Source organism: Carcharhinus amblyrhynchos, chromosome 7, assembly GCF_965287045.1.
Source record: "Carcharhinus amblyrhynchos chromosome 7, sCarAmb.v2.hapA, whole genome shotgun sequence".
Classification (NCBI taxonomy): Eukaryota; Metazoa; Chordata; class Chondrichthyes; order Carcharhiniformes; family Carcharhinidae; genus Carcharhinus; species Carcharhinus amblyrhynchos.
In genome coordinates, this window is record NC_137330.1 from 61461686 (window position 1) to 61474166 (window position 12481).

A 12481-nucleotide genomic window follows, 5' to 3' on the forward strand; every position below is an offset into this window, starting at 1 on the left:
AGTTAAGCTTTATGGCAGAAGCTTTTATGTTTGTTTTTGCTGGTGTATGTGCACAAAGTGAGATGTATTGAATTCAAATTCAGAATATTCAAATTTGAACTTGTACCCATAATAGTGCAGTAACATAGTAGTCATGACTTCTGGATTGCTAATTCAGTACCAACTAACTTCTAATTATTGGTTTCCAGAGAGATTTGTATGCACATTGAACACCAAATCAGTTTAAAGATACAGCAAGCAATTAGGAAGGTAAATGATATGTTGGCCCTCATTCCAAGGGGATTGAAATACACAAATAAAATTTTACTACATTTGTATAGAATTTTGGTAAGACCACACCTAGAATGCACTATGCAATTTCCATATTTGAGGAAGGGTGTACATTTGGAGACAGCGCAGCAAAGATTCACTAGATTAGTTCTTGTGGTGAGAAGGTTGGCCTATGATAAGTTTATATTCTCTGGAATTTAAAAGAACGAGAGGTGAGCCCATTGAAACATGCAATATTCTGAAAGGACTTGACAGAATAGACGCTGAAAAGTTGCCTCCCCTGGCTGGGAAATCTAGAACAAGGGGCACAGTCTCAGGATGAGAGGTTGATCAATTCAAACTGAGATGGTTCTGAATCTTTGGAATTACATATCTCTAAAGCTTGTTAATGCAGCATTGTAGAGTATATTTAAGACCGAGAGACAGTTTCTTGATCTGTAAGAAAATCGTGAGATATGAGCAGTGGAATTGAGGCAGGAGATCAACTATGATTATTTTCAATGATGAAACAGGTTCAAGGGGTAATATGGTCTTCTTTTCCAATTTCTGACGTGACGTAGCCACTGCACTACTGCACCCTATGATGCTATACTTGCAATATCCTCTATTGTTTATCTTGTCTTTTAAAAAAATATGTAGACTTTTTCACAGGCTCAGAATCTATACAAGGTACCTGGTGTAAAGACATTCTACAGACTATCATGGTTTTCACCCCTCACAACTGGGCTTCACACACACTCAGCTGTTTCCCAGCTCCATTACAGGTAAGAAAAGTTTTGTTTAAGTTCTCAATTAACCTGGTGTTAAACATTAAAGCACTTGTACATAAAAGGCTCATGAGGTGACAGCCTCCAGCAACAGAAACCTTGATCTAAATACACTCCTCTCTCTCTAACCATGTTAGGCCAATATTCATGTATCTTTCCATTTTGTATTGCCTTATTCTGCAACCTGTCATTTCACCAACCTTATGTTGTGCGCTGACTATATAATTCACTGAGTTCTGGTGACATTCCTTCAGGGTAGATTCCAATTTGGTAATTTCTCAGTTCTCCTTACTCTTGCTCCCTATCAAAAGCAACTGCTGAATGCAAGCCTGTACTACTAGTGTTAGATATTTAAGGTATTACTGCAAAATGAGTAATGTTTCATTTTACTGGTGGCATGGGTACCAGAAATAATATGACCAAGGCACTGTTTGGTTCAGATCTCCCCAAACTGGTATAGAACACTATATTGTCAGACCATAGGATTTAGATTAAAAAATGATTATTTGCATTTATAAAATGTGAAATTAATACAGAAACAAGAATAAAATAGTAAATTACAAAAAGCTATCTTAATTATCAGTAAATTATTGGCACCTATTCCAGTACAAAGGCTTTGAAATGTTAGCATTTTTATCAGTAAGTTTTGAACAAAAGCCCTCCGCACAGGGAAATCAGAAACAAAAAAAGAGCATCAACTAGGTCAATTGTCTCATTTTCGTTAATACCAAGGTTTATTTTATTCAACTTTTAGTATAAAGAAAGAATTACTTTTCTCAATTAATCATTAGTAGCCTATTTTAAATTAAATTATGCAGTGACAGGAGGAACATAAGGGTTCCAGAAGGGTCCGAAGCTTCAGCAGTCAACTCCAACCCGAAATCCAAACAATTTGCTTGGACTGCATTTGGACTCCAGGCTAACATATGTGCATTTTTTCCTCTAATTGAAATCACTAGAGAAAAACTAATATTTAAACTTGAATCTCAAACCCAACAACATATGTATTTGCCCAATCCACAACTTATCAGCTGCGAAAAAGGAAAATTAAGTCCTTTCAACAAACAGTCAGGTAAACTGTTTTAAGTTGTCACATTACTGAGCCAAGCTACAAATTCATATAAAAACAGAGAATTTTCATATGAATTCAAACTGGTCAGTCCGAAGGTCTATCATGTCATTCCTTTCAAAACCAATTCAAATATGGGATTGTTTTGTTCTTATTATCATCTGCTCACTAGTTGCACAATGCAGTCTGATCATTAGATGTGTTCAGTATTGTCAAAGAAGTTCACATTATACAAAGAATTGGAAGAAGTATAAATATGGTAGACTCAAACAAAGATGTGTCCTGGAACTTTCTGTATACTTTTTTTAAGCACAACCTCAATGTTGAGCTATTTGTTTTTGTATTGTCAAAACATGAGTAAATATCTGATCTCTTATCTGACAAGTTCATCTTGATTTGTATGGCATATTCTGGCTGCATAGTTTTCTTGTCCTTTAAATTGTAGCCTCACCAATTTTCTGCTGAAACACAACTATTCTGAATCATCTGTACAACTTTAACAAGAGTAACAGGTTTCAATAATCATGAGGTTTTAATGTATTAAGGTGCCTCATTGAGGTGTGAGGTAAGTGGCAGTAAACAGAGGAAGGAAAATTTGAGAGAGGTAACTGTTACAATTTTGGGTATGTAATATGTATTTACTAAGATTCAATGAAATCAGTTTTTTAAGCAGCTGGTTGCCTGTGTTTTGTTTTAATGAACGTGACACCATCTGCCCTGTACCTACTGGTATGGCAGCAGAACTCAGAAGGGTAACAATAAAACTTGCAGTGATTTTAATGTACTCCTTTAGGGCAGATTGAGTTAACACTAGAGAAATTTGGTTCATGAACTGCTTTATTTGATAGACTCAGTGTTTTTTCGTGACAATGACCATTCTCAAACAGCTTACCTTGTTGTGTACCGTTATAAAAATAAGGAATTGAACACATGAAAAGGGTGGGCAGAAAAATATCAGCCAGTCCATTAAATCAGTCTACTCCCCCTTGAAGGGATGCAGGAAGTCAATAATCATTGCATCACCAGCAAATGCAATCCAGTGACAATACATTAGGCTGGCCCACTTAGAGGGGTTTTTTGCAAAATCTATCTTTTGGAAAGATAGATTTGCCCTGTTCTCTGTTTTGCTGAAATTATGGAAGTTTTTCTCTCCCTCAGTCTTTGATATCTGTTCTCTTTGGACCCTCCCTGGTGCTTCTTTGAATTTTTAAATATCCCCCTAAAGTCTGGCAGGAATCAAAGAAAGTTGTCAATAATACGATGCCAAATACCCTTGAATGACTAGGCATTTTTAATTTAAAGGACTGTTGTTTATAAACTTGTTTTAACAACAGCCCTTTCATATTTGCAGCTGTCACTGATGTGACAGCTCAAGCTTGAAACTGCCTAAGACAATTAGTCAATGTTGAAAATGTATATTAAGATCGAATGCTGTTGCGTGATGCATTTTATGGTGACAGTGACCCAGCCTTAGCCAAAAAAATTGGGGTTGGAGGAGGAAATAGATGGCAGGTTTTCAAAACAATTATTAATTTCAAAAGAATATTGAATGATCATTTGAGGGAAATAACCATAGGACTATAGGGACAGAGCAAGAAAATGGGACCTACAAGTTTGATCTGCAGAGCAATGGACTGTGGTCCAAATGGCCTCCTTCTGTACCATAATGATTCTGACTATGGCTAAGTGAGACTAAATGGGAACACTTCAGTGAGTGAAACCTAGGTAGTTGAAGGCCAGCAATGTGGAAAAGAGAAAGGGAAGTCAACGTCAGAGCAGAGTTTGATAGATTGCAGATTCAATTAAAGATTACAATTTAAAATTGTAATGCTTGGGGATCTGGGAATCAACAAAGATGGATAAAGGCTGGAAAGAAGCACTATTAAATAGAACTTGATCAAGAAGGTAATATGAACAGCAAAGTTTTAGACCAACTGCAGTTTATGGAGAATGAGGGGCAAGTCAGAAAAGGACTGAAGTCTGGAGGTGTCAAAAGTGTAAATCAAGTATAAAGCATGGATTAAGAAAAGTGCAAAGATTGAATTCAAATTGGTTGTGATGGCAAAGATATACAATTAGGAACTAATTTTGTATCTGAGTAGGATGCAAAGGTTATAACCTGTCTGATTCAACCTGAGGGTGCCTCAGGAAAAGTGATGAAATTGAGAGAAAGGTATGAAGATTCTAGCAATGACTCAAGATAATGGCTATGAACTTACCAGTATTTACCTAAAAGAAGTTTTATCTCAGCCAAGACTGGATTTTGGATAAGCAGCCTGTGACAATTTAGAAGTGGTGAATGAAATTGAGAGAGAACACCTAGATTTAATTGTCAACTACAGTAAATACCAAAACATCTTCGCATGATAGCATCAAGAAGTAACGTGAAAATGAGGAAGGGCTGGTTGCTCAGGAAGATTCCTCAGGAAAATTCCATAGTGGATGCCACTAGAATCATAGAGAAGCCGTGTTTGGGATGTTTTGACAAAAATGGGATAAGTAAGTTTGAAAGCAAAAGAAAGCAGCCTTGTGGAGTTGGGTAGAGGAGATAAGGCATTGAAGGATAATGGTGTGCTGATGGTCAGAATCTGCAGGTTTTAGGTCTGAGTTTGATATTGTGTTAAGATGAACATTTTAAGGGTTTCTCTCCCATAAGCAGACTTCACATCTATGATCAGAAGTTTAGCTTTGTTATATTGAATCATACTTACTGAGATCTGACATAAAATGAATGTTGGGAGTATTAAGCAGATCAGGCTGCACCTGTTGGAGGACTTATGGAGTTAACTTTTTAGGGCAGAGACCTTTCCATCAGAATATTGACCTAAGCATTAACTTTGTTTCTGTGTACTGAGAAACCGTCTGATCTGCTGAGTATAAACGGCATTTGTGATTTTTATTTCAAGTATCCAGCATCCACAGTATTTTGCTTTTGCGTAACAAGTTTTCAATTTTTGCGAACTAGCTACTGCAGTCTTGTACAAATCTCCATGTATGTTTCACCTATTTTCAAGAAGACATTCGTGCACAGTATTAATGAGATGAGAGAAATTGTGAGGCAACAAAAGAATTGTTTTACTAATTGTTGATTTCCCTCAGATTGCATGCAGATAGTCAAGAACCTCTCATATGTATTTAGGTGACACAGGTTTAAAGTATGGGAAGATAATCTGGCTGGGATAGGGCTGAGGAAAGGGTAGACTAAAGAGAAAAGATATATCAGTGGGATGGAATCTATTTTAACAAAAAAAGTAACAAATTCCAAACTATGCCTTTAGACTAATTTCACTTTACTGAAAAGCAATTCTCTGATACTAAATTTAAGGCAGGAGTTCTGATTCCGACTTCCGTTCCAGATTCTGCAGATGTTTTCTGCAATTTGGAAAGAAAAGTCTCAACCTCCCCCAACTCACCACATATGGGAATTGGCCATTGAATTATCAATCAAACTGCATGAAGTTAATTCTGTATATAATTAATGAACAAAAGCAAAATTGTTTGAAATCTGAGTTTAAAGCACAATATTCTGGAAGAGGCCTGAATAGGGCCTAAAATTTTCTAAAATTTTTTGAGTGAATGTTTGCTAGAATGTCTAGCTGAATCTGCATTGCCTCAAGCAGTGTTATGTGGGATAAAAGCAAATTACTGTGGAAACAGTAATCTGAAACCAAAAAAGAAAATGTTGGAAAATCTCAGCAGGTCTGGCAGTATCTGTAAGGAGGGAGAAGAGCTTACATTTTGAGTCCAGCTGACCTTTTGTCAATTAGATGCTGCCAGACCTGCTGAGATTTTTCAGTGTTATGTGGGAAAGTATTTCTCCAGCTCGTTCATCTGGATTTAATCAACATTCCCAAAGGTCTGTGTGTTCTGCAGATTTAGCTCTTTGTAAATGAATTCAAATTGGACAAACATCTTGATGTAATTTACCTAAAATTCCTTATGGGTCAAGCAGTCAAAAATCTGTCAGTATTGGGCTGTCACAGTGAATGTTGTTTGCAATTTTGATTCTGGAATTCCACCTTCACATCTTTCCAATTTTCTACTTTGCTTTCCTCCTTTAAGGCACTCCTTAAGATCTACCTCTGTAACCAAACTTTTGACCATCTGCTCTCATATTGCCTTTTTTTATGACTACAGTTAAGGACCGTGGGATGTTTTATTGCATTAAAGACAGTATGTAAATACTTGTAATCTATTTTGTGTTTGTTACTGCAATTTTTTCCTGGCTACATTTGATTGTTTTATGAAGAAATATGCTCTGACCTCATTTCTATACTCCATATTAAGTGATCCTGTTGTAAAATAGGTTGTTAAAACCAGTGATTCTTTAGAATTCTTCAACATATTATTACAAGTGTGCTATGGCTTAGAGTATCAGTGTTGTCCAAAAAATGTGTACTACCACAGAACAAGTCATTTTAAGTATTTCCAAATCTACTCAAGATAATAGTCTGGTATTTTCTAAGTAGTAAACAAAATGAAAGATCGAAAACCATTTTGTAAAAAAAAATTAAGGAGAAACATTAACAGGAGATTTTTAATCCCTGAGTGAGTTGAAATCTAACATAATTCAATTAAGTATCATGGTCTGAATTGAGTACTTTGATAAAGTTTTAAAGCAATTAGGTAAGCAATTTTATTTGGTCTTGTTTCAATAGATAAAAACCTAATTTGTTCCTTTTTGCACTTGTATTAATTGAAATATTTTATCTACCTTAGGCCTTTTTCAAACAGAACAATGTGCCTCAGGAGAGTCGGTTTAATTTAAAGAAAAATGTTGAAGAAGAATACAGAAAGTGGAAGTCCATGACCAATGAGAACGACATTATCACTCACTTCTCCATGCAGGGATCACCACCTCTCTTCCTCTGTCTGCTATGGAAAATGTTATTAGAAACAGATCACATTAATCAGATTGGCTATAGGTGAGCATCTTAAGCGATTTCTTACTGTGACATTAGTGGAGGTGTATTAAAAATTTAGAGGCAGTGTGTGTGTTTGAACTATATTCTGCAAAGCAGCCCTAAGATCTGCCAAATAACAGCATGGGTGTGATTAACTGCCATCTCATTTATTTAATTAGATAAAACATTTTCCTTTATTCCTTTTTCCTCTATGCCATGTACAGTTCTCTTAATTGAAAGAACACATTTGTTCATAAGATCTTTGCCAGTGTTACACTTTGAGCTATCTTGATGTGCAGAATTTAAGATTGTAATTGCCATCTTGGCTATTGTTTCTTGGGCTTCCTTTTGTGAAGAATTCTTGTCCCTCCCGTTTTGAAAAGTGGTCACATACAAACCTGCAATTAAGTGTTCACGTAACAACGTTTCCTCTTTGAATATGGTTCTTACAATTCTTTGTGCACAAGGACTTTATTGTACTTTTAAAAAAAAATGCAAATTGATATCTAAAATAATTAGTGGTGAAATCTGTGCTGTGACAAGCAAATCTACTAGGTATTGCAGCAGATTGGAGTCCCAGTAGAGTAAGGGTTAGGATTAGGATCATTTCTGGAGCTCTCCATATTTTGCCTTTTCTAATGTGAATTAGGAAGTGTCGAGAAGTATTGAATGGGCATTGGCCTGTCAGGCATCAAGGAATGCTGTATCTGTGGAATTCCCTGCCCAGTGAAGCAGTTGAGGCTACCTCACTGAATGTTGTTAAGGCAAGGATAGATGATTTTTTGAACAGTAAAGGAATTAAGAGTTATGGTGAGTGGGGGGAAAAGTGGAGCTGAGTCCACAAAAATATCAGCCCTGATCTTATTGAATGGCAGAGCAGGCTTGAGGAGCCAAATGACCTACTCCTGCTCCTAGTTCTTGTGTTCTAATGTTCTATATCAGATGTCTTAATTATCAATTATAGAATTGAATTGATCAGGGAATTAATAGCAGTTCATTCTGCTATTAATGTGTTAAGGAGGATAAAAGGAAGGAAGTATAAAAATTGAGTTCAGGGGATGTATCCAAAGTGAGAGGAAGGAGGGTGGAAAATGTTTTTTATACTTCAATATGATCAATAATGTGATGTCACTGACTTACATTGTGAATACCATACTCTACTATCAACACACGACTATTAAATGGATACATACTTCTTCCATTATTGCATTTAGAAGCTAAAGCCTGGTACTTCCTAAATCAGAGAGATTGCTAACTGTTGTTTAGAAGTTTGGCAGGCAGTCACCTATTTTCTTTTGTGTGAAGTATGATGACTTGAGTGTTGGTAGGAGCAAAAAACATGTTGCAGTAAAAGTGGGAACTGCTTGAAGTTCATGGAGGATTGTAGCCAGCATAACAAGTCAGGACACAAGACTTGCATATGAGTAGCACAATGGTTAGCCTCGACCAGGAGAAGGCGTTTGACAGAATATCGCACAGCTACATGATGGATGTGCTCTCCAAAATGGGTTTTGGGGAGAGAATCTGCAATTGGATCCGGCTGCTCTACACAGACATCAGTAGCGCAGTCTCAGTCAATGGGTGGGAAACAGTTTCCAAATCAGGTCTGGAGTCAGACAGGACTGCCCTCTCTCCTCCGTCCTTTTTGTGTGTTGCATTGAACCCTTTGCCGAGGCCCTCAGAAGCGACCCAGGCATCAAAGGGGTGACAATCCCAGGCAGCGGAGGCACGCAGGTCAAAGCCTCCCTGTACATGGATGACGTGGCTGTCTTCTGCTCGGACCCCTCGTCTGTTCGCAGGCTCCTTCAGGTCTGCCAGCAGTTCGAGCTGGCCTCAGGAGCCAAAGTCAACCTGGGTAAGAGCGAGGCCATGTTCTTTGGGAACTGGGCCGACAAATCCTTCGTCCCCTTCACCGTCAGGGCAGAGTACCTGAAGGTGCTGGGGATATGGTTCGGAGCGGCAGGGGCATGCACCAAAAACTGGGAGGAGCGCATCGCGAAAGCCAGGCAGAAACTTGGCTTGTGGGAGCAATGCTCGCTCTCCATGACAGGGAAAAACCTGGTGATCCGGTGCAAGGTGCTGTCCGTGTTGTTGTACGTGGCGCAGGTGTGGCCTATCCCCAAATTCTGCGCTGCAGCAGTGACGCAGGCCATCTTCAAGTTTATCTGGAGATCAAAGATGGATCGCGTCCGGAGGGAGGCGATGCACAAATCTCCAGAGAACGGAGGGAAAAACGTTCCCAACGCCGCCCTCATCCTGATGACCAACTTTGTGTGCGGCTGCATCAAGCTGTGCATAGATCCTCGGTACACCAATAGCAAGTGCCACTATTTTTTGAGGTTCTACCTGTCTCAAGTGTTGCGAAGGATGGGTCTGGCCACACTGCCGCGGAACGCTCCGAGTAGTTGGACCGTACCGCAGCACCTGTCCTTCGTGGAGAAATTTTTCCGCAAACACACCTTTGACCACACGGCGATTAAGCAGTGGTCAGTGCGTAACGTCCTTGGGGCCCTGAGAGAAAAGGAGACGGCGGATCCTGTCGGATGGTTCCCTGAGCAGACTGTCAGTGTCATCTGACAGAACGCCTCATCACCAGAACTGACAAACAAGCACCGAGATCTGGCTTGGCTGGTGGTGAGAAGGGCACTCCCCGTCAGATCCTTTATGCACACTCGACCTCCCAGCGCCAGGGACCCAAGTTCAATTCTGGCCTTTTCTCCCCATGTTTGTGTGGGTTACCTCCCACAGTCAAAAGATGTGCAGCTTAGGTTGATTGGACATGCTGAATTGCCCCTTAGTGTCAAGGGGATTAGCAGGGTAAATATGTAGGGTTACAGGGATAGGGCCTGGGTGGGATTGTTGTTGAAGGCTTGATGAGCCAAATGGCCGCCTCCTATACTGTAGGGATTCTATGATTCTCGCATCGTCAGAATTGCATCTTCCTCTTAGTAAAAATATTGCAGCTAAGCTAAGGAGAAGGTGTGTGTGTGTGTGACAAGTTTACCACAGCAGCTTTTTGTAAATGTGGGTGTAGAAATTTGTCATGGTAAGATAAAATTAAGGACTGAATTATGTCCTATTCTTTCCTACTCTGTAATCGCACTTCGCTTGAAGGCTGAAATTCACGTGATAACAAGAAATGGTTGGAGGCACTGGATACTGCAAAGGCAATGAGTCTGATAACATTCTGGCAATAGTTTTGAAGATGTGTGTTCCAGAACTTGCCATTCCTCTAGCCAAGCTCTTCCAGTACAATTACAACACTGGCATCTACCCAACAATACAGAAAATTGCCCAGATATGTCCTGTGCACAAAAAGGACAAATCCAACCAGGCCAGTTACCACCCAATCAGTCTGCTCTCGATCATCAGTAAAATGATGGAAGGGGTCATCAACAGTGCTATCAGGCAGCACCCGCTCAGCAATGACCTGCTCAGTGATGCTCAGTTTGGGTTTTGCCAGGGTCACTCAGTTCCTGACCTAATTACAGCCTTGGTTCAAATATGGACAGAAGGGCTGAATTCCAGAGGTGAGGTGAGAGTGACAATCCTTGACATTAAGGCCACATTCGACCAAGTGTGGCATCGAGGACCTCTAGCAAAATTGGAATCGATGGGTCTTAGGGGCCAAACCTGCCACTGGATAGAGTCATACCTGGTACATAGGAAGATAGTTGTGGAGGATCAATCATCTCACCTCCAAGACATCTCTGTAGGAGCCGGGGTAGTTTCCTGGGCCCAACAATCTTCAGCTGCTTCATCAATGACCTTCCCTGTGTTATGAGGTCGGAAGTGGGGATGTTTGCCGATGATTGCACAAGGTTCACATTTATGATGACTCAGATACTGAAGCAGTCCATGTTCAAATGCAACAAGATCTGGACAATATCCAGGCTTGGGCTGACAAGTAGCCAGTAACACCTGTGCCATGCAAATGCCAGGCAATGACCATCACACATAGTCTAACCACTGCCCTTGACATTCAGTGGTGTAACCATCACTGAATCCCCCACTGTCAACATACTTGGGGTTACCATTGACCAAAAACTCAACTGGACTCACCACATTAACACTGGTTACAAAAGCAGATCAAAGGCCAGGAATACTGCGGCGAGTAACTCGCCTCCTGACTCCTCATAGCCTATCCACCATCTACAAGGCACAAGTCAGGAGTGTGATGGATTACCCCCCCACTTGTCTGGATGGGTGCAGCTCCAACAACGCTCAAGAAGCTTGACACCATTCAGGACAAAGCAGCCCGCACCACATCTACAAACATCCACTCTCTCCGTCACTGACACTCAGTAGCAGCAGTGTGTACTATCTACAAGATGCACTGCAGTATTTCACCAAAGATCCTTAGATAGCATCTTCGAAACCCATGACCACTTCCATCTTGAAGGACAAGGGCAGCAGATACATGGAACATCACCACTTGTAAGTTCCCCTCCAAGCCACCCACCGTCCTGTCTTGGAAGTATATCACCATTCCTTTGCAGTCACTGGGTCAAAATCCTGGAATTCCCTCCCTAATGGCATTGTGGATCAACCCACAGCACATGGACTGCAGCGATTCAAGAGGGCAGCTCACCATCACCTTCTCAAGGGCAACAAGGGATGGGCAATAAATGCTGGCCGGCCAGCAATGCCCATGACCCATGAATAAATAAAAAAAAGTCATACAATTTTGTTTCTAGCAATTGTCAGTTTTTAACTGATTCAAAATAAATTTTGATGGTATTTCTTCTACATTTTATAGTCTACTATTGTATTGTAAATTTGCCATTAAGATGGTGCCAAATTTGTGGAAATTTGTTTACTTTTATTTGTTATAACAAAAAAGTAAATTCTCATTATAAAATGCCAATTTGTATTTAGTCACAAATGTGTGTTTTGTTATTTGTACATAGCTATTATTATCTTGTTTTATTATTTTTCTGAAAATTATCATTTGAAAAGAAACCTATTATTCTCTTGACTGCAGAGTACTGGAAAGAATAGGAGCAAGAGCTTTGGTAGCTCACGTTCGAACATTTGCTGACTTCTTGGTCTACGAGTTTTCAACCTCTGCTGGAGGACAACAACTGAATAAATGCATAGAGATCCTTAATGACATGGTGTGGAAATATAACATAGTCACCTTGGACAGATTGATATTATGCCTGGTAATTGAAGTTCACTGTTGTTCTCTTTTTAATTTATTTATGGAAATATGTCATGCAGCATATTTGATATTTCAGACCGAAATGTTTCTGAGGCACTAGAATAATGTAACTTGGATGAATGAGTATTTTTGAATTTAGTATGTAATACCTTAATATTTCAACAGTTTTAATGACTTGAATGACCCTGAAAGTAAGCACTGAATTTTCTTCCTATTTTTGAGTCCTCCCAGATAAGGCCCGACAAGGATTAATACTAAGCTGGATTGGAATTTATGGTTCTGAATTGTTTTCCTGTCCGTCAGCACA

The 12481-nt window shown here is 39.5% G+C and overlaps 1 protein-coding gene across 4 annotated transcripts in view; it reads left to right on the forward strand.

The window, feature by feature from the left end:
* Positions 1–12481, forward strand: part of med23 (mediator complex subunit 23) — a 98023-nt gene that overhangs the window by 45352 nt on the left and 40190 nt on the right. For 3 of the 4 annotated variants that reach the window (XM_080192435.1, XM_080192437.1, XM_080192438.1), the window contains 3 exons: positions 910–1034; positions 6826–7031; positions 11995–12175. In XM_080192435.1, the coding sequence (XP_080048561.1) occupies positions 910–1034; positions 6826–7031; positions 11995–12175 (512 nt within the window). The remainder of the gene's footprint in view (positions 1–909; positions 1035–6825; positions 7032–11994; positions 12176–12481) is intronic. The other variant, XM_080192436.1, reaches the window with a different exon arrangement.